A 23766-nucleotide genomic window follows, 5' to 3' on the forward strand; every position below is an offset into this window, starting at 1 on the left:
ATGCAAAGAAAGTTTGCCATTGGTATTTGGATACCAAAAATCTATTTCAGCATTTTCCAAAATATATGCTATAAAACATTAGCTTTATTAGAAAATTAATAAGTATTATGGATTATGATGATGAAGAAGAAGAGGAGGGACAGAAAGGAGGGGGAAGAGGAAGAAGAACAAAGGAGATGATGATTCAATGTACACATACATTTGGGAAACAATAAGAATCCAAATTCAACAAGACTTTCAAAGCCTTTAATCTCCAAGAGCAGATAAAACATACACAGTTTCCCAATCTTATTTAACCACCTGACCTTTCTTTAACAGACTCTCATAACAAGTAATCTGAAAAACATAGTAAGGAAAATGCTGAATTACTTAAACCATATTGTGACTTGTAAGTTAACACTAACAGCTCTATTTAAATTTTACATAGCTACCATTTATTATAATGTTTTTCATAGGGTAAATGCATTCTGATTTCAACTAGGGACAACTGTTCCATGTCCTGTCCCAGAGGATGTCATGATTATGTTTTCTATTATATGGCAAGGTTGGTCATCACAGATACAACCTTAGAGCACTTCTGCCCAGAGAATATACTGAGCATGAATAAATACAGGTATATATTTCCAGGGAAATAAAACTACCTAGGTTCGTTGAATTAGAAAAAAATAGTAAGATAATCATCCATGTGTCATATAAGGTCTCTGATTTTGATTTTCTAGTATATGCTTCTGTATTCAATTTATCTATAAATCAGTTCTTAATTTAGCCAGGATTTTTTAAAAAATTAATTTGTTCTTTTTAGATATACATGAAAATAGAATGTATTTTGATATATTACACATACATAGAGTATAACTTGTTCTAATTAGGATCCTATTCTTGTGGTAGTACATGATGCGAAGTAACCCTGGTCATGTATACAAATACAAGGCTATGAAAGTTATGTTTGATTAATTCTACTGTCCTTCCTATTTCCCTTCTCATCCCTTTCCTTAGTTCCCCTTTGTCTAATCCAATGAACTTCTATTCTTGACCTCCCCATCCTCCCTTGTGGGTTAGCATCCATATATCAGAGAGACCATTTGGCCTTTGGTTGTTTGGTACTAGCTTATTTCAGTTAGCATGACATTCTCCAGTTCCATCCATTTACTGGCAAATGCCATAATTTCATTCTTCTTTATTAGCTAGGGTTTTTCAAAAGTAGCATACATGGTCACTATTTTTTTTTTGGCACCAGGGATTGAACTCAGGGGCATTTAACCATTGAGGTACATCCTCAGCCCTTTTGTTTTTATTGATGTTGTTATTATTATTTTATTTTGAAACAGGGTCTTGCTAAGTTGGTAAGGACCTTGCTTAGTTGTTAAGGCTGGCTTTGAACTCAAGATCCTCTTGCCTCAGTCTCCCGAGTCTCTGGGATTACAGGTGTAAGCCACCACACTTGGCTGATCATTATTTTTGTTGCAGGTTGTCCCATACACTAAATGAGGTTTGGTAGTGTTTTGTACCTCTACCCATTCAGTGCCAATAGCATTCTACCACACTGCTATGACTGTATAACATAAAGTATCCCCAGAAATTGCCAAATGTCCTCTGAGGTGGGGAATAGTGACCTCAGGTGAGAATGACTAAATTAATATCTCTATTCTTAACTTTTCAATTCTGTTGATTAGCTTATTTGAAGAGTTTCTTTTCTCTTCATAGTTGCATTGCCTTTGAAATTTGGTTTGGTAATCTTCACATTTTATTCACATATTAATATTCTGGAACTTTATTGAAACTTCCTCTTTCTTGATCTTACTGTTTTATCCATTATTTAATTACCTTGAATCCTTTCAGAATAATCCTTTCTTCCCAGGTTTCATTTCTTTAAAAGTCTGCATTTTGTTTGTTTACATGTTATATTTTCCTTCTTTATTTTGGTAGCTCACCAAAAACTTTAAAAGTTGTGAGCACTCAATTATTTTCAGATTCTGAGAGGTTCTAATGACCCTTCTGTAGTGGAGTTTAAGAAGACTTGGGTAGTATTTTGGAGCATTATTAGCTGTTTGAATATTCTTCCTTTTACTTTTGCAAATCTAAACTAAAAGAAAACAAAAAGTTCTATTTCTTTTTCTTTTAGCTGCTACAACATAAATAGTTGGTTATTGGATTGGTAGAGGGATGAAATAAGAAGGAATATTTCTAGCCTTCTTTTCCCTTGCTAAATCCCTTCACAAGAGAGAAAAGCAAGTGCTAATTTGTTCCATCAACACTTGAAAATCTTTGGCACATTTTTGTCATTTTTACTTATAAGAAGCAATAATGTACAATCAGGGCACCATTTCTTCAGCACTTTCTATGAGGCAAGAACTTTGCTAAGTACTAGACACATGTTATCTCATTTATTCCTCATGAAAACACTATGAATGGTACTACTATCTCATGTTTACAGAAAAAGAAACAAAATATAGGGAAGTGAAATCTCAATGAAGCTCAAGGACAATCAATTATTAAAGGCCAAGGTGACACTAAAGTTTGCTCTCGCTGGCTTCAAAACTTATGTTTTGTCTATTTCCATCAGTACAACTGTACAAATTAAGGAAGAGTGCCTTCCCTAGATGATCACTCTAATTTTTACATTAGAAACAGACTATTTTCAATTTCTATGTCAAAATACTGCTGAACTGATTTTTCCATCAATTATAAGATCCCCTAAAACCATCAGCTTGATGCTCAAAATTATTTTGTGATGCTAACCAACTTGGAGTGTTTATGAAATATATTAAATAAGTCCAAGGATTAAGAATTCCTATGAGTATAGTACATATGTCATATCTTTGCATTTCTGATTCTCTAATTTCTATTTATATGGTTAGCTCTTCTTTAGGAAGGATACATTTTACTTGAACGAAGAAATATCCTGTTATTAGAATTCCATTCAGCTGGTGAATGACAACTAAACTTTTTTTTTTTAGGGAAAATTATTTATATTCAAAAAAAATAATAGGAAAGAGAGCAGGCTTCTGTTCTTCAGAAAAAACAAGTATGAGTGTTTTGTATATAATTGAGCCTTTAAGAAGTGTCTGAAAAAATGCTATTAAGTATATTTTAACTGCCCAAAAGACAAAATGAATTTGTAAGACAAAGAGAAAGGCAGTGTTGAAATACGGTGAGAGACCCTGGAACCTAAGACACTTATCCTCATTTCATATTCAGTTTATAATGCCATTGCCTTCAGAACCTTCATCATGCCACTGTAAGTTATTCAAGCCATTTGTTATACATGTGGATAAAAGGGACAAAGTACTTGGTTTTCTCCTGTCCTAAAGACTCAGTTGAAAATGTTCAGATAGAATGTTATAGATATTAATTTTACCCAATGCAATGTATGCCAATAACATTTATGAGGAGCACTGCTAAAAAGCCAACTTTACATTAATTCATGTGCTTTTTGTGAGGTATTATGTTTTCAATAAATCAGAAAATGTCTAGATTCCTATCTTCAAAGCAATACTGTTCTTGTGATTCTATTATAAAGATGTTTTCTTCCAATTTTTATAAAATATGACTACTTATGGACACAAGGAACTCAGCCAGCTGTGTCAACCTTTTAGTATGTTTCTATGCCTAGAAATGTGCTATGATGGAATACCAAGGATAAGAAGTCCATGAATAGTGCAAAAGGAAAGTTGATGGGAAATATTTCCATTCTAAGAAATTGACAAGTAAATGATATCAAATTGAACCTTTACTTTTGTAGCCTGAGCAGATGTGACCAAATAAAGTGATTTAATGCCATTTCACCCTTTCTATTTTTATATTAAAGTTTCTATTTAATAATGACAATAAAAATAAATACCTTATATACTGGACACTAAGGCAGTTTATAATTCATTGTTATTAAATTCTCACAAAACTCCTATGAGGCAGATACTATCATCTTCATTTAACAAATAATAAAAATTAGGTCTAAAGTAATATCCTTAGGGTCACTCTGGAGTAGTAGATGACAGACAGAATTATCAAACATGGCTGATGCTAGAGTCAGTGCTAGCAACCACTAATCAATGTTGTTTCCCTACTACCATCTATATGTCCAGAAATTATTCTTGTATATATTTGTAAGGAAAGTAAAACAAATTTTATGAACTCTGATTTCAAAAGGATATAACACATTGTTGCTCATTTTACCCCTCAATTTAGCACTCTTTCTCCAAAGACTGTCAGGACTATATCTATGTAAATGAATGCTCATTACAGTACCAGTAAATACAAAAAATAACAGCAACAACAACATAAAAAAAACCGATATACAACAACATGCAAAATGAGACCTACCTCTTCTTGCCTGATACATAATTTTTTTTTAATATGGAAGGAGTAACACAATTCTTGGTAATTTTTTTACAAGTTAGAAAATTATTTTTTTAGTCACATTTGACTAGCTAGTAAACTAGTAAGGTGAACAATATCCATGGGTGCTTAACTTCAGCTACATCATTACTAGATGGGTAAGTTATTTAACCTCTACTTCAGATTTTTCATTTGTAAAACAAGAATTTTATTAGTATACACCTCATAGGGTTGTTGTGAGGATTAAATGGATTAATGACCTTTCAAATGTTTAGAACAGAGCTGGATATACATAAAAGCTCAACAGGTGTTACTTATTTTCTAGAAGAGCCATTTACTATTTGTACATATTGCACTTATCCAATTGTTTAGGGTGAATACTTACACTTTCAATGCATTCTTAACAAAAGTGTTCATAGTATAAAATGAGAACCTTGGTTAAACAACATTCTTTAAAATCCAAAATCAGAATAATTTCTAGTATTTGTCTTTACATCTGTGCTTCTTTGTCATTGTGCTTAATAATGGAGTTTCTCTTATTTTTTATATATATAAATGTGCATTATATACATTTATTATATAAATGTATACATTATATAAATATAGCATACGTTTATTATATACATGTATATGTGAATGTAATATAAAATATATATGTATACAGAACATATATCCATATAACTATACATACACCATATATAACTATATATATACACACATATGCACACACATATACACTGTTATAGTTTAGATATGATGTGTCCCAAAAAAGCTCATGTGTGAGACAATGCAAGGATATTCAGAGGTGAAATGATTGGGTTATGAGAGCCTTAACCCTTTCAGTGAATTACTCCCCTAATGGGAATCAACTGAAAGCACGTAGGGTGTGGTTGGAGGAGGTGGGCATTTGAAGTGTACCTTTGGGGTAGATATTTTGTATCTGGCAAGGGGAGTCTCTCTCTGCTTCTTGATCATGTCCTGAGCAGTTTCCCTTCACCACATTCTTCCTCCACAATATCCTGCCTCACCTTGAGCCCTGTGGAATGGTGTAAGCTATCTATAGGACTGAGACCTCTGAAACAATGATTCCCCAAATAAACTTTTCCTCCTCTAAACTTGTTCTTGTAAGGGTCTTTAGTTACATCAATGAAAAAGTTGACTAAAACACACACACACACACAACTTTAAAATGTGAATATATTAATATCTATACAACCCAAAGCATATACATGTACTGGAAACTGTGTCATGGTACTGTTTTGCTTCTCAAAAGTCTACCTACACTCATAATCTTAACTTTACAATTTACTTGTGTAACAGGTAATTTGTGAAGTTAATAGAATAATGGTGGCTAAATTCAAATACTTCAAGATAAGGGCATTTGTAACTAAGAACTAAATTGAAAGTCATTAGGATAAAGAACCTTACACTGCATTTTAAGGTATCACACAAGTACTAAGAAGTTAAATTACTATCAAATCTAGAAAATACCAAATATGAAATTTTCTGTATTTAAGTTTTTTGCAATATATTTCAGGAAGACTGAATTTTCATCATCATTATTTTCAAATACAAGAGAATATTGTCACACTTCGTGGTCCACATCATGATACTACTTATACGTTAAATAAAGAAGTTGTTATTGATTATGAAGGCTGGAAGTAATTTGTATTGGGGTCTTTAGGGTCTGGGCTGAGAGATTTAAGCAAACCCTCAGGTCTCAGACCTAGATTTTAAAAAGGTACCAGATATTTGGTGGAGATAATTAGCATTTAGAAATGTTGGGTGATGATTATTTATCATTCAAAACTCAGCATAAATTTCATGCTTGCTTATGTGAATTCTCAGGCAGACTATGGGGTTATTCAATTACTGGGCTATGCAGCATTTTGTGCATATATTCTGACTTAAAATGACTGTAATGTGGCTGTTTCTCCCACTGGGTTATGCCTGTCTTCCTGGTAGGACTTATGTTTTACTCACCTGTGTCCCTAGTTCTGACTGACTTTATGTACATAAAATACTAGCTAAATGAGTTAACAAATGAATTAATCTTTGGGAAAATTATGGCCACAATTCCTGTAACTGAATGGTAGATTTTTATTATTTAGGATCTGATATTGGAAAATTAAATAAATTAAATTTTTAGTTACCTGAAACAACTTTCAAGTTGTGCCTCGACATCTTCACTGAAGTAAGTATCTACAAGTATCTACCTTTTAGGCTCAGATTAAATAAAACCACTATATAGTAAGATTATTATTGTTTCAGGTTCAAAACTTAAAAAGAGAACTTTGCTTACTTCTTTATCCCTATTTTAAGCATGTACATATTTGTTTTTTTAACTATAAGCTATCTAATTTTTCTAAAGTTCAAACAGTATTCTATTTTATTGATATGATTTGTGGAACATAACTGTACTAGGTGCTTTAAACTGCTATGTGACATGACAATTTAAAGATATTCTGTAAGAACCTACTAAATATATAAGGTCATGAGTAATGAAACAATGACTTCATTTGGTGACTAGAATTTTCCCTTAAACGAAATGTTCATTTACTTCCATATAAGTAAAAAATATGCAGAAAGCTCTGGGATATAAAAAGAGAAGAGTTGACATACTTTACTGTCCATCTAATAATAGGTGGTCAACATGTACTTGTGGAACGAATAAAAATTATACATTATGTCATGGGACATAGAAAGGGCTAACAAAGATGGCATGTCTCTATATTGTAGGTTTACAATATAATATGAGAGAAAAAAGTTGCAAATACCTTCAATATACAACAGTTCAAAATAAATCACTAGAGTTGTGTAACTGAGGAGTTATTCTAAAAGTATCATAATTCATTTAGATAAAAAGCACATGTACAAAGAATAATAAAAAGAAAGATAAGTATGATTCCTATTCTTTAAGATCATTTTGGGTAAAACTTTTCATACGTAATTATTACAGAGAACCATAAAGTAATAAGATGTGCATAAGAAAATATTACTGCCATTTGGGGACCAGGAGGGAGGGACATGGCTGTGGTAAACAAGTGAGGAAGGTGGGGTAGAAAGAGAGTGTTTAAAATAATTTTCATTCATTTTTGGTTTTACTGCTCAAGTTTAGACTAATCAGCAAAAATCCTATCCTTCCCCAACACATAAACCCCTCAATGAAAATGATCAATTTGAAAACTGGAAAGGAAGGACCACAGACTTCCAATTAAATCAATTCATTCTTGTAATAGGAACAAAGGGTTTATTACATTAGGCAACTTTATCAGAAAATATTGCCAATGCAAGGTATAAATTTTATATATTTGTGATGTGGCTACATTCTTGGTCATTCATGGAAAAACAAGTCAAGAGATAAAAAAAAAATCCGAGGTACATGGTTACTCTGGGCCCATCTTTGCCTTAAATATAGTATGTCTATTCTATTTAAAATCCACCTCAAATTGAATGTCAGATTAATTTTTCAGCTTCTTAAAAATACAAAACTGAGATGAGATTTACCCCAGAAAAGCTTATCTAAAAGTGTTTTTAATCCCTGAATATTAAGGAAATAATTTTATTTCAAAGAAGTCATGTTAGAAGTATTCATAAAAATTATAAAGCTCTTGAATTGTTTTAATTTGCAACATTTAACAAAAGAGGTAGATGTTATGCTAGGAAGATTTTCATAAACCATTATGAGCTAAAATATACTTGATGCTCTCACTTATTGTGGGAAAATATACAGTAATTTTTAATGTCATGTCATATTGTTGATATTTCACTTAGAAGTACATGATGGAAACAGATTAATAATAAATATTCAAAAGCAATCAAGTAATCTTCATAGCCCCAAAGCTTATGAGGAAATTGCGATCCCCATGTCAGACATAATGTCATGTAAAAATAAGAGAAGAACTCTCACCATAAGTTGGAGTGCTTTCTCGTCTTCCTTGACTACTTGATCTTCCTTTTTCATATTCATAGCAATACAAGACAGTATCTTCTTCAACAATATTAAACCTCTTTCGGTATTCCTGATCCAGAAATGAATTTGGTGATTCAGATCCTTTATGCACTGGCTTGCCCACCATATGTCCTCTGAGGTCTTCACAAGGAAGGTTTCCTTTTTCATCCCTAAAGAAAATTGTTAGAGTAAAAAAGTAGAAAAAGTTGAAAAGTGTAGAAAAGTATTAGGGAGGTAAAATGGCAAAGAGTTAAAATGCTAATAATAAACTTCCCATATAATATATCTTCTGATCTTTCTAAGCTTTCTTTGAAAATTATAGGACGCTGAGGTAAAAGGATTGAAAGTTCAAAGCTTTCCTCAGCAATTTAGTGGGCCTAAGCAACTTAGAGAGACCCTATCTCTAAATAAATAAGTAAGTAGATAAGTAAGTAAGTAAATGAATAAATAAATAGGCTGGGGTTGTGGGTCAGTGGTTAAGACTCCCTGGGTTTAATTCCTGGTTCAAAGAAAGAAAGAAAAAGATAATTATAGGGCAATTTTCAATTATTCATATTTTTAAGAAAAAATGCTGAGGCTCAGGTTAAATGACTTGCCTCAATGTCATACAGCTAATAAATGACAGAGCTAGAAATGCACCATGGATCTTTTAACTATTGCTCTAGTTCATTTTTCATTGTACCATGTCATACAAAGGAAATAATTTTAGCACATAAATTGCTCTAGTATTCAAGTCAGTATGTATAACACTAACAATGTTAATTTAACCACATGCCTTTTTTCTGCCAGATTACCTAGTTGATTTTTGGTAAAATGTGTACTGCTGAAAAACAAAGATGTATATAAGATTTATCATTTATATGAGGGATATCATGGTATTAGGAACCAAATTAGACCTATATAAACTGGTATTGTAGTGATCTGAAACAGCAGGCTATTAATTTAAAAGAAGCTTAAGAGACTAGAGAAAAAATATTACACATTAGCAATGTTTCTTGTGGCAAGAGGGTAAAGAAATGTTATAAAATATGGAGTTTGAAAATGGGATATATGGGGTTTCCAAAACCTACTACTTACATAGTACTTGATAATTAGACCATAATGAATGGTGTTTTGATAGAAATATTCCATTTAGGATTAGTTAAATTGAACCTAGTTCATCTTATGGAATATTTCACTAATTACCTATGTACTCTTTTTAGAAAAGTTTATCTTCTAGAGCATATCTATGAATGTAAATGCAGTATTTCTTCCCTTATGGGCCATTAGTGATATTTTTTCCTAGTCCTTAATTGTTTCCACTGCCTCTAAACAGTGTCATGAATCAGTATTATCAAACCAGAAAAAAATTTAATTTTATGTTAAGTGGTAGAACTAAAATCTTAAAGATATAGAAAACCTGAAATATATATCATACATAGAAATGTATATATATTTATCTAAAGTCCATTATACCTTATACAATGGTGATGAGCTTAGAAAAGTAATGCTATTTCCAAAATATGAGTTTCGGAGCAAAATGTCCATATTTTTGCATCTGTGTGCAAATGTTTAAAAGTCTAAAATGTAGAAAACTATATTCCCAGTATTTTAAATATGTAAAAAACAATAAATAATATTCTTAAGACTGACTAAACAGAATCATTAAGTTGTCCTATAATTTAACCCATCACAAGGTGAGTTTTCTATTTACATTGCCATTTACTCTTTTATTTTCTAAAATAATTGCTTATAACCAAAATATGCCTATATAGCACTCGGGCAATGAGAAGAAAATAAATAAAAATTCCAGAGAGAATTTTATTTTCAATTAGCTAAAAGCTTTCCTGAACAAATCACCTGGTACTTTCTGGCACTGTTAATCCTCTATCAAAAAGAAATTTACACTGCAATTTTCCTGGAAACAGCTCCAATGAATTCATGGCACTGGAGTAAGGCTATGCCTACCTGTAAATGGGTAGACTTCTCTATCAGGCCTGTGATATGAATACTAATGTAGCTGAGATCAGAGGGTGATCCAGACCAATTAATTCACCATGTTATATTTATATGGACACAGCCTGTGGCAGAAAATTTGAAGGGCTGATATTTTGTACAGCATAATGATATGAAGAAGTAGCCTTAGATCAAAAGGACAGATAAGTTAAACATGTCAATATAGTGCTCAAACAATGCTAAGTAAAAAATAAGCCCAACTTTCCAATGGAATGAAATATGTTTTAGAGTATGTGTGTATGTATATGTATGAGTTGTCTATATAAGTGTGTGTGTATATGTATGTACTCATGTCATGAATCCCTGAAAAACTCAATTACTTCATCGTACTATAAATATTTTGACTTTAATTAATGTTATACCTTAATAAAAATATGTAATAAATCTACACCTTTGATCTAGAAAGGATTTAAGGAAAAGGATGAACATAGCATGGCTTTAGGGGACTTTCTTTTTATTTAATGACAGTAGACTTTATAACAAAAATTGCTACTTAAACTTCAGAGCTGTTCTAAGACCTACAAATTTTTCATTTTTATCATAGGAAAAGAAATTTGGTTAAATATAAATGCACAACACATTTTAATGATTCTGCATATAATCACAAGGCATAATAAAATATCAACCAAATTTCATATACTTTATATACATGAGTGTTTTCAGTTTTAGAGGAAAAGGCACATTTACAGTGACTTTTTTTCCTGGAATAAATGTTTGAATAATTTAATCACATAAAAATTCTTAACATCTAGTTTCATCATTTTAAGTTGTTTTTTATTAAGATACCTTTCATTATTTATAATCATAATGACAACTGCAAAGGGTTTTATGACTATGACTTCAAGTCAGACCAAAATATGCACATGATTTACATAATGTTGTGGTTCAAAAGGGCTTTGAAGCATGGACTATTCTGATTGCTCTATCAAAAGACTATGTGAAGGCTGGGGATATAGCTCAGTTGGTAGAGTGCTTGCCTCACAAGCACAAGTCCCTGGGTTCAATCCCCAGCACTGCAGGGGGAAAAAAAAACTGTGTGAATGGTAAATAATAGTAAGACTCAAAATATCTTTAGAATATTCTGCTAAATTACATACTGACCAAATAAAATCAATTGAGAAAATATATACTACTTTTATGAATTTTACTGAAAAGTATGGGGCCTTTAGTTTGTACTTATAAAACAATGACTAGTATGTTGATATTTCAACTACTCTAATAGTTTTAAGTAGCATGTTCAAGCTTTTTATTGACTTAAAAATATCTTTACCACAGTCATGAGGACAGGACTGGTTCATTTCAATGTTTTGTCCATCTAAATCCCATCTGTCCAGGAGATCATTTTGTTATAACAAGTTCATCTCTAACCAAAGCGAACAGGAAAGAACATATAAAAACTGTGGAGATTTGTTAAGAAATATTCTTTTGATGTTTATCTGTGCATATAGCCCTCTAAAGAATAAGGCTAGTTATATAATCATTTGCTCTGAAATATAAATATTTTCAGTTTAAATGAAAATCACAAAAAGTAGTTTCTTGTTTTGTTCAGTACTTGTCATGCAAGAGTATTCAGAAAAACTGACACTGTTTAAATAGAATTAAAATATAACTTATGATTTTACTCTTATATTGGATGGATTTGTACATCTGATTATAAATTTAATGTAACATCTCAAATCATATAACGGAAAGACTTATGAAATGCCAGGTTAGTCAATTAGGTTTTTTATAATTTATGTTCCTATAGCTATATTTAATTCTCAAAAATAAGGATTTATATGTATACAAATACTGGTTATAGTTTTATTACTATATGACAACACAGTATTTTCAGACATGCCATATTGCCACATAGCATTTAGACCATATAATGTCAGTATCATTGTATCTAATAGAATAAATATCTCTGAAACACTAGGTATATTAAATAATAATGAAAATTAAACACAAAGAATTCAATTCTTTTATATACAGGAGAAATTTAATATTAAGTACTGCTTGATAATAATACAACTTTATTATTTTTGAATGATGGCAGAATTAATTTAAAAACTAAATCAAATTATTTGTGATTGGTGTTTATTATCCCCACTCATTTCTGGCCCTTCCCATAATTTTTGTATTCACAGGCTGGATATCAGAATGCTTTTGGACAGAATGCATTATGGCACAAAGCTGTAATCTTTCACCCCTGCCAGGAATTTCTAATTAGAATCTAGAAATGAAATGGAGATTCTGCCCCAAGAAGTCTAGGAAATAGACCTTAAAGGCAATTCTTTTTCTTGTAAAAACTATTTGCTGGAGAAAATATTAATGAACTGATAAAGTAAAAACTCTAGATTCTAAGGTACTGGGCGGGGGACTCTCTCCTTCTTTTCCTCTTCCTCATCATCAAAAAAGTAATCTCTCTATGCATTTAAGAAAGCATTAAAGTTATCTATAAACTTTGCTCATACTAATAAACTGTTAGTTATACATGACAGCAGAATGCATTTTGATTTATTGTACACAAATGGGCTACAACTTTTCATTTCTCTGGTTGTACACGATGTAGAGTCACATCATTTGTGTAATCATACATGTACAAAGGATAATGATGTTTGTCTCATTCCACTATCTTTCCTTCCCTCTGCCTCCTCCCCTTGCTTCACTTCCCTCTACACAATCCAACATTCCTCCATTCTTCCCTTACTCCCATTTTTTTTCAATACAATGAAAACTTTCTCTTAAAAAAAATGGAATGCTTCAAACTAGTCTGAGATTTCCTTGGGTTTCTTAGCCAAAGAGTTTCACTTATTTTATACTTACTAAAATAATCTTAATTGTTACTTAATATTACTTTCCTGTTCTTTCTTATTATAAGAGATAAGGAGGATAAGATACTTAATGCATAATAAATGTTTAATACAAATTAGTTACTGTTATTATTAATCAAATTTCATTCACTATAATGGGAATGATTTTCCAGAATGTGTTCAGAATTCCTGAGAAAATATTCATAGTATTCCTCAAGAATTGACTTTGCAGTTTATATGCCATTAGTTTAATCTTTAAGTAGAAGCTGCCTAGAACAACATGAAAGTTAGTTTTATACCTGGGAATATATGGTTCTGCAGGAGGAGGGGGAATGTAGAGATCCTGGAGGGCAGAACTGTCTCTCTTGGTAGGTGTACTGATGGTGCTGGAAGGCGTGGCAACACTGCTTGTGGGACTTCTAGGTATAAGAGGCTGGTTAAAATGAAAAAGAAAATACATACACGCACAAACAACACAAACAACAACAACAATGACATATAGTTATCATTTTAAAATGATCTATTTCTGCAAAGTTTTTGAAGTTGGCTGAAATCAAGAAGGATGTTATTTAGTATATGGATATTCCTTTGAGTCTCCAAAAATAAATAATATATGTTAGAGGTTTCCACTTAGTTCCCAACTCACCTTTTCCTATGGTCTAACCACCTAGAAGCTATTTATGAGGTAAGAAATTACCATGTACTGTTTTATAATGGGAAGATTTATCTCAGTCAGAACCTTATTTAAATTAGCTTTGTCAGAATCCCACTTTTGAAAGAAAGATAATAGTGATTCATAGAAGAATTAGCTTGCTTACATCTTGACTGATACACAAGAAAGCTATTTCAGATGTCACCAAAAAGACAAACTCTACTCCTAGGTTGGTAGAATGTCACAGATTCTCAGAAAAGGCAACAAAAATGGATTATAAAAGACCAATATGAGACAGCATTTTCCAGGAAAGTGTACTTTTTTTCTGTCAATATAAACATAGTTAGCCGTCTCCTCCAACTCATTTTATGGTACATCTTCAAAAGTATGGTTATTAATGTGACACAATCATTTCACCTTTCACAGGCACACACATTTATCTATCATTTTAAATAATCTTAAGTTGCATATTGATAGATCTTGATTTCATGTTTGTATGTATGCATTGAATAGGAGGTTGTTTCTTTTTATGTTAAGAAACTGTATATATTGAATTAAGCTGTATATCAGAATGCATTAAGAGCACTCCCAATTCCAAGCTTCACAGCATTTCTAAATAAACTAGTGGTTCAAGAAATTATCCTAAAGTAAAACAAAAATTCACAATTTTTTATGTTTGTCTTACAGATCTTACTGATTAACTACACATACAATTAGCATTAAAAATAAGAATTTTTGTGCAATCTCAAATACCAAAGTAATGATCACAAAATGAACTGCATCTCCACATAACAAGATGTTGCCATTTTAGCCAGTATGAAAACGCTGTTAGTATGTCTATAGACCCACAGTTCTATTATTTAACACGCATTGTTTGGACACTCAAATAATGGCATAGTACAACTATTTTATATTGTAACAATACTTTTGAACAGATAAACAAAATTTGTTCAGAAAGCCAAGGGTAAATACAGTGGAAAGTACAATGCATGTCATTGGGGTAGGCTACATAGTTTAAGACTCAGTTCATGATTTTGATGTTCCTTGTTACACAGCTCACCTTAACAGCTTGCAAATCACACATCCTGCCAAAATGATGGTTAAGTTTTAATCTATGTGAAATAGAAATTAAAGAAAAAGAAATGGAGAAAGGAATAATAGTGTATTTTGGTGATTTACAATATTCCATCTCATATGATATTAAAATTAGAAGCTTTACATACTAATCGAAGAATTTTAAGATATTATGAAAGTATACAGTAAAGACTCCTATGGTAAACAATACTGATTTTTGAAACAGTGTCCAGGTAAGCTATGCCTGTACTTTAGGAGCAAAATTTTTGGCAACAGGAAATCTTAAGATTATATAGGTAATCAGAGGAGTCACTTGTACAGATGAACACCATGAAGCCTGAAGAAACAACTGCATTATTTTGAGGTTATGTTGCAAGCCTCTACAACAGATCTTTGAATAACATGTTCAGTGATATATACCTGTATCTATGTAATCTATAGTCACTGTTATGTGACTGTTTATAGTTGTTTTCCTCTCAGAGTATCTTGGTTCTAAATACAGATGACACTAAATAATAAGTTTGATTAAAATTTCATCATAATAGAAATGCAGTAAAGAAAAACTTTATTACACAGTATATTATTTTCCAATAATTTTAAAGTGGTGCATTGACAGAAAAGCTAATACTCAGCATGCTTTTTAAATGCTTCAATAGATCTCATACTTTAAAATACCTTAATGTTACAAGTGAACACCAAATTTTAAAGCATAAGCTTTTAAAAATAACCTTTTATGTTTTTCTACAATTTCAGTGTCACTTTTTCTAGTTTGAGGATTTCTCTCCTTTACTTCCACCATCTATAGAACTGTATGTTACTTTTCTTGGTAGCACCTATTAGTTTCTCCCTAAACAATAAGGAAAAAAGGAGTAGTAGTAAATGGTTACAAGTATATTGAACATATTCCTTAAGTATGAAATAAAAACTAAGAAAATATATTTTGCCTGGGCTATTACCAGGATGGTCGACCTCTGGTACTTGTATCTTTTCCTTTCTAGAAAATTTCATTTTTAGCCATGTCAACTAGCTTCAAATTCCTTTTCTCAAGGTATCTATTTTGAGCAAGGAGTTGCCACTAATGTCATCAGTTAAAATGATTACCTAAATTGACAAATGCAGAGAGGAAAAAATATTTTAAAGCATTTGAATAGATAAAAGATTTGATTATGTGAAGCTGGTTCAATTAATGAAACTTGTTGAAAAAACAACTTGTTTTTAAAGAGGAAAAAAGAATTAGTCAATCCTGTTGTTTAACTCAACTGGCTACATAGTTTATTGACTGGTAAATCATAGAAAATACTTCAACTAGTTTATTATGTGGATATATAATCTGGCTTTTATATATGCTTCATATACCAAGTGAAGTTCATAGTAAATATTCAATATATTCAGTATATCTGTCTACTTATTGCACTGTTATTGTCAAGCTAATAAAGGTGAGAAAGTCATCATTCTTTTTTAGAATAACATTTTTAATACCAGGGAATGGAACCAGAGGTGCTTAACCACTGATATACATCCTCAGTCCTTTTTATATTTTATTTTTTATTTTGAGACAGGGTCTCACTAAGTTGCTTAGGGCCTTGCTAAGTTGCTGAGACTGGCCTTGAACTTGCAATCCTTCTGCCTTAGCCTCCTAAGCCACTGGGATTACAGGTGTGTACCACTATGCCTGGCTAAGAATTACATTAAAAAAACCAACTTGGACATTAGGCAAGGGAAAAATAAAGTATTTAATTAGAAGCTTCATGAGAAAATGAAAATAGCTTCTTAACTCAAAAGAAGTCTGAGAAGATTTAAGATAATAATATCTTAAAAATTTTAATGGTGGACAAGAAATAGTGCCAAATTCAATGACTAAATATTGAAAAAGGCATTAAAGAAATTTAGAAAGACAGGTAAAACTGAAGCACAGAATGAATGATGCAATTAGCTGAAATTACCAGTGAGAAATTCTTATTTATAACAAGCAGCATTAAAAACACACCTACCACCAATAACCATTCATGTGAAAATTCACAGAAAATAACAAATGGAGTTCTCTTAGCAATTTAATGAGCATATTCCTTAAATTAAAAACTCTAAATAAGAATATAATAATGTAAAAAGACCACTTCTCTTATCCTAGTAGCATTTACTTTTGATCATTTGTCCATAACATAGGAAAAACAGTAACCATTGTACTATAAAGGATTTCCAAATTAAGAATAAAACAGTAATAAAGGCTAATATTTTTTTCTTTTACCATTTTGACCTTATATTGTTAAAATCTGTATGAGGAGAGAATTATGAACTACCAACATTTATGTATAAAGTACAAGGGTATTACTTTAGGATTGCATCTCATTATTCAAGTAAGCATGAAGCTTCAGTATAGCCTGATCCACTATGGCAATCAAGTATCATGTAGATCCTTTATGAATCTTATCCGAAGTGGCTTATTTCCTGGGAGGCCTTGATCATATAATTTTTTTGGCATTTCTAAATGATCCTTGTGGACATAAAGCTCTCTTTGCACATATTCAGTGAGGTTTCAAGAGGGAAGACACATTTGCATATGTGTTGTTATGACACAAGTCTGATAGATTTTGGGGGACACTGACATTTATCTCTACAAATGTCCAAATTCTAAGTAATATGATCACATGCATAATCATCTTCAAACATATATTTATAATCTTAGGTCAATTAATGATAACTTACTGCTGTCAATAGGACTCAGAGATCTTCTAGGTAACACACATTTTCATAATATCAACTTAAACTATGTAAACACTTTAAATTTGTATCTTAGAACATGGTATGGCACAAATCTACCTCTGAATCATAAGTGAAAACTTTAGCAATAATATCCTATTCATCCAGTTTAAACATTGTGATTGTTGCAAAAATTAAACTTTGAGGTTTTATAAGGAATCAATGAAATCTCACTTTAAATCCTCTGATGGCTCAGGTCTTATCTTTGTGCCTCCCAATTCTAACATATCTAAGATAATTGAGAGGGATTGCTGTACCTCTGAAACTTCTATGATCTTAAAAACTATATATAAGAAACTATATTTGATGTTGAGGTTTTACTCCAATATTTACATTGTAACATCTCTTGGCAAGCATACATTAATTTAGTTGTCCCTCTGTATAGTAAGAACATAAAAGTCTCAAATGAAACCAACAACATAAAGAATGAACCCAACATTAATGATTAAAACACTGTTACGTAGTTAGCTTTAAAATTCACTAAGGCCAAGACCACACAGAGTTTGCTTTTGCCTTCTGGGAGTGGGGATACCCACTGAAATACAAAGTATTACATCAAATATAAACCTGGCCATTTATTTTATTCACTCTTGGGAACAAGCACAAACTCTAGTGGATCACAATACCCCAATATTCTAAAACAGAACTTTCATACAAGCCCTCATTCAGTTCAGACATGTTGTAATTCCCAAATACTAGTATCAGAATATTGTTTTATATTAACAACTCTTTCCTTAATTATCTAAACAAATGTTAAGAGAAAATGTATTCTGGATTTTGGGGAGGCAAGAATTTGTGTACAAACTTGTAAGTTTCTTGATCATATAAAGAATGTTAGATCTAATCTGGAAAATTACCCAGTAGAGTTTTTCCTGGTCAAGGTTTTTCTTAAGTAATAAATTATTTGGAACTTAAGCAAGGGAAATGCATATATTCAACATTCTCCCACTCTCAGTTATTTCACAGCTTCTTTTAGAATTCAAGTTTATAAATACAAAAGGTTTGAGTCTTCTTTTGTAAATATGTGATTTTCTTTTCTATAACAAAGAAAACATGTTTTTTCTGACCGTGGATTTAATCAGGAAATCACTTTTTGCTTAGATTAAACTTACAGATATATGAGCATAAAAATATGTATGCAGTAACATGATATATAACTAATATAGACTTTAGAATCACAGTAAAAAATGTCTTTTTTCACTGAATCAACTTTTGCACACTGTATTGAGTCTAACATTAGCATATTAATTATGTGCTTCCAATTTTATGGACATAATTGTTTCATCTTTCAAATTACAGTAAACATCATTTTTGGGATATTAATGAAAGAATGGATAATGTTTGCATTATAGGTTATTATTTGTAGGTGCTAACACTGTAAAAGCATTTGGCTCAAAAACACAAATGTGACTGAGAATTCTTTAATTGATTTGCTTAAACATTGGGTGAGTTAAAATTTGATGTGACAGTTGCTTGCAGCTATTTGCTAATTTGAACATGTAAAGCATACAACTGTTATTGCCTTCCAGTCAGCACAATTACATTTTTTTAAATGAATTTTTTCTTTATTGTCATATCTAATAGTAGTTTTTCTCCTCTTCAAAACAAGCCATTAAAATAAAATTTTCAGAAACATATAAACTTTCTGTCACTAATTTTTTTTCAGTCACACCAAACCATAACTTAGTTATTGAAGTAAACTTTATTGCTACCTTTGGGTTTTGACTTTTATGGAATAAGTTTAACCATTCTTATCTATATGTAGTTGAAATCTAATGTCATCAGCATTCTCCAATTGTTACTCCAGTTGACAGACAAAGTATAATGTTAGGACTATTTTCTATTTCTGTTTTTACTCAAAGGTGTTTAAATATCCTGTAAAAATGGCATTGAGGTAATGCTAAACAATACAACTTAAATAGAAAAGCACGAAGTCACACAAGTAACTGGCAACAACATAAGAAATTTATGGATTAGAATACAGTTTAAGAAAATAATTCTAATCATACAGCTTATGTTATTTTATATAAAAATGTTTTGAACAATAACTAAATCAGTTTGTCGAATTCCAGCATTGATTTTAATGACCATTTACGAGATGCATTCTCTTCTCAAAAACTGGGTTATTAAATTAAAAAAAAAATCATTGATTCTCAGTGATGATTTCAAGGAACTTGCAGTGTCTAGATGATACTTCCACATACCTCTTATAAAAAAGAAAATGACACTATCCATGCATGCTCATGGCCTATGTATACTAATTTAAAACATCCAATATACCTTGAGGTTTATTCAGAGTTCCCTGGGATTTTTTTTTCATCAAATTAGGACTTGACCATAAACAATCACCATGCTTACCCAAATCCAGGAAATTAGTAGAGGGTGCCATTAAGTTTGAGAAATAGTTCCCAGAATGCAAGGAATTCCTTGCTTCTTAGAATAAAGACTCTATCGCAAGTAAGATATCTCTGCCATTTACCAATGTATGCAAATGACAACAGAATTAAAACTTTCATATATAATTAAAGCTACTTGTAGTATTTAATAAAGGGATCTTTAAGTCCTTCAGTTCTATTACATATGTTTGAGAAATCAGAAATTTATCAAGAGTTGCCAAAATTTATGAAATTTTGATGAAGTTCTGAAAAATTCTGAAATTCTGAAAAATTTATGAAATTTGATGAAATACTGATGAAATTGCTCTGTGAGCATGAAGTTGAATTGTATGCTTTTGTTTATTTGACTATAATTTCATCAATAAGTATCAAAAGAAGATTCAAATCAAAATTCATCATTGTAGTTAATTAATATTGGAAGTCACTATCTTTTTAAACATTTTAGAAATACAACTACTTTTATTAAAACTACTTTATAATAGCTAAGACTGTTTTATTTGTATAGATAACAATTTTCCTTAATAATTTAAAATCATTATTTATATGTTAGGATAAAGTTGTTTTAAGAAAAGATGCATGTACTGAGTCTACATCCATACTACATGCATTCTGCTACATTTTGTCTGAAAATGCTAATATCTATTAAGACTGGTATAGTCTAAGAAAAAGACATAGTTAAATAAATGTCACAGATTTTAGTAGCCTCCAATTTAAACAATTCCTAGTAGAATACCAATACCCCTATGAAGAAAGAAATAATCTAATGTACAGTTCTTTAAGGTTGAATGCTGAAGATTTATATTCAGATGAATTAATGGGTATTTGGTCTCCAACTTATTTATATATATACCAGAAGCAAGAACACAATAAGAATGGCACTTGTATCTACACAGAGGATTAGTACTACATTTAGCACTATGCTTCATATCTGAGGTTGTTCCTTAGGCACTAGGAAGAAAACATGACCTCAGGCATAGCATTAAAAAAATTTACAACTTCCTGCAGAACCTTCATATCCCATTATTTCTGTGACTTCTCACCCTTTGGAGACAGTCCAACTTCAAACTTGAGATCCTGGTACTCTCATATTTTTTTCCATTTTTGGTTGTATCAGAATTTATATTCTATGTAATTTCTGACCAGATAATTTCCATTATGCTTCCAGGTGTCTGCATTTTAGCGTATGTTAAAACCTTAAGATAAAGAATTCTATAATGGTACAATTTCATGTCCTCAAAACAGGATGCAGGAATGTCTGGTGGAGATGGCATGATGGTATATTAAAAGAACTAGTCCATTACCCTTACTCCTAAGACCCTGTTTTAGCACCAACTGGAAGTATTGAGTTAAGACTGATATTCTTTCTTCTACTCTGTTAAAAAGTAAAGCACTGAAGCAATTTTCAAAGATGTTAAAAGCAGTTTTTTCTCCCTAATAGCATGGCTTACATACAGATGGTTGACCTTTGCCAACACAGTTTAGGTAAACCAAATTCAGTTGAAATAATGAATTTACAAAAATGTTGATAAATATATAAACACTTATGTAAATCTTGGTTTCCTTTTTTCAGATTTTTGCATTCTGAAAAAAAAACATTTACAAACACTCAGCATAACTGAATAAGCAATGAGGAATAAATACAATTAGTAATCTGAGAAGGCAAAATTCTTGGTATTTAGAAATGGACTTAAAAACAATACTTTAAAAATCTATTAAAATTATGGATAAGGAATGATGTGAGATAGTTTTTAAAACTATATTCTTTGTTCTCTAGCTTTGAATACATATACTAAATGTATGTGTAACAAAATATTGGTGTTTCAATTATTTTAGCATTTTATGTAAAAGTTATTCTTAACTGGATACAGCTATTACCTTAACTCTCCAGTTTGCATTTATGGAAAAGAATCCAACAGGGAAACAAATTATCAATTTATTGGCTAGATACATTTCCTCAAACAGAATACATGGACCAGCAAGAAACCAAGGTCTTTTGGGTGTTCAAGTACTTTATGAGGGACTAGAGAAGAGTTGTTAAGTTTAAGTGGACATATGCAGAGAAGAATGCCTAATGGCTGAAAGTATGGGCCTCTTCTTCAGGGTTCCCACCTCTTCAGACTTTAAAGAAGGATCTTGGGGAAGACATTTCAATAGAAACTCCAGAGTGGAACAACAAAGAAATTTGAAATGCAGTAAGGAGAAAAACGATGTGATGGGAGTCTTATCTGCTTATCTATGACTTAATGAGGCAAGCACTGGCCTCTGAACTTTAATGATCATCAAATAGATTTAATAATAAATGAATACTGTAGGTCAAATGCATTTGGACATATCAATAAAGTTTAAATTTATTCATTTGAAAAATAGATTCACATTAAAAATTTAAAGATCTTAATGTTGGAACATTTTATGTGTTTTTATATGATTTAAGTATAATGATAATTTTTAGGCTAACAAGAACTAAAGTTTTAGATGATAAAAAATCATCATAATCCAAAAGGCCAGTCATATATAATAGATAATTAGGGAAAATAACTATGAATGGTAAAAGGTAATAATATCAAGCTTAACAACAATTTGTATACCAGTGACAATGATGCATTTCCATATACTGCATTTCTTTTTAATCTGAACAATGGACATTTTTAAAAAATTAGACTTCTAAAAAAGGTAATAGTCTCCTATTTTAAAATGCAGGTTTTGCAAAAGAAAAAAATTTCTATGATATATTTAAAGATTATATTCTGAGTGAATTGAAGAAAATGTATTACTTCACTGCCTTTTGCCAGTTAGAATATTTTTATAACTTTATAGATAACTCAATATAATTTGTCAACATTCAGCATAATATTTTAGGGTGATGTTTCATGCTGAGTAAAATGCAAAAATTCTTATGTGACAATTTCCCTATTTTGGCTATTCTACAGGGTAGAAAAGTGAAAAACAGGAGGAACAGAGTAGGTAGATTTTAATTACTAATTTAAAACTTATCTTCCTTCTGTCCATAAATTATTATTACTATCTTATAACCTAATTTAAAAGAATTTTAGATAGTATCATCTAGCTTCTTCCAGAAGTATATGCAGCTATAAGCTATATAATAGAAGACTATATCACAAAACTGAAATCTCTTTCGTTTATCTCCATATTTTGGCATGATATATTTGTGGCTTTTTGGAATTATGCTTGAAGTGTTTATAAATTGAGGCAGAGTTCTTTATCAATTGGGTTTTAGTTACTTTCTCAGATTTCATCATGATTAAGCCTATTAGGATAAGCTGTGAAGAGATCATTTCACAAACAAATTTTCAAAAGCATACAAGATTAAATCCATATGCTGCTGAGATGAGGCACAATAAAGAAGCATTACTGAGATAATCTATGGCTAAAATGATGGTGTATGACTTATGATTAAGCTTCATTACCTGCAGAGCAAGGGGCTTCCATCTCATATTTTTCAGTAAAGCTGGTGCTGAGGTAAGCATGCTCTGAGGTCGCTTTTTCAAAGTTAAGATAACACCACTCGGGTCCTCTCGTAGTGCATTCACCAAATTTTTCAACTGCCACCCCACCTGGTAACCAGCAAAATCATTACAATAAAATTGAGGTACAGTATTCAAAGATTTAATGTTCTCCCCCTTTAATAAGATTAGTAAAAAAAATCACATAATTGGTGTATCATCCTATCAAATTTCAGGAGATATATACTCAAGAAAAATTTTATCTTTGAATTTATTAACCATGTTACTGTGTTAGAGTCCATATAATTATGAGACAAAATAATGGACATTTACGATGTTAAAGCAGAGA

The 23766-nt window shown here is 31.1% G+C and overlaps 1 protein-coding gene across 5 annotated transcripts in view; it reads right to left on the reverse strand.

Annotated features, from left to right (window-relative positions):
- Nucleotides 1-23766, reverse strand: part of Cnksr2 (connector enhancer of kinase suppressor of Ras 2) — a 275785-nt gene that overhangs the window by 101961 nt on the left and 150058 nt on the right. For 3 of the 5 annotated variants that reach the window (XM_047535710.1, XM_047535709.1, XM_047535713.1), the window contains exons 9-11: nucleotides 23382-23528; nucleotides 13377-13510; nucleotides 8246-8457 (exon numbers count right to left, since the gene is read on the reverse strand). In XM_047535710.1, the coding sequence (XP_047391666.1) occupies nucleotides 8246-8457; nucleotides 13377-13510; nucleotides 23382-23528 (493 nt within the window). The remainder of the gene's footprint in view (nucleotides 1-8245; nucleotides 8458-13376; nucleotides 13511-23381; nucleotides 23529-23766) is intronic. The other 2 variants (XM_047535712.1, XM_047535711.1) reach the window with 1 other exon arrangement.

The sequence above is a fragment of the Sciurus carolinensis genome, chromosome X (genome assembly GCF_902686445.1).
Source record: "Sciurus carolinensis chromosome X, mSciCar1.2, whole genome shotgun sequence".
NCBI classification, from domain to species: Eukaryota; Metazoa; Chordata; class Mammalia; order Rodentia; family Sciuridae; genus Sciurus; species Sciurus carolinensis.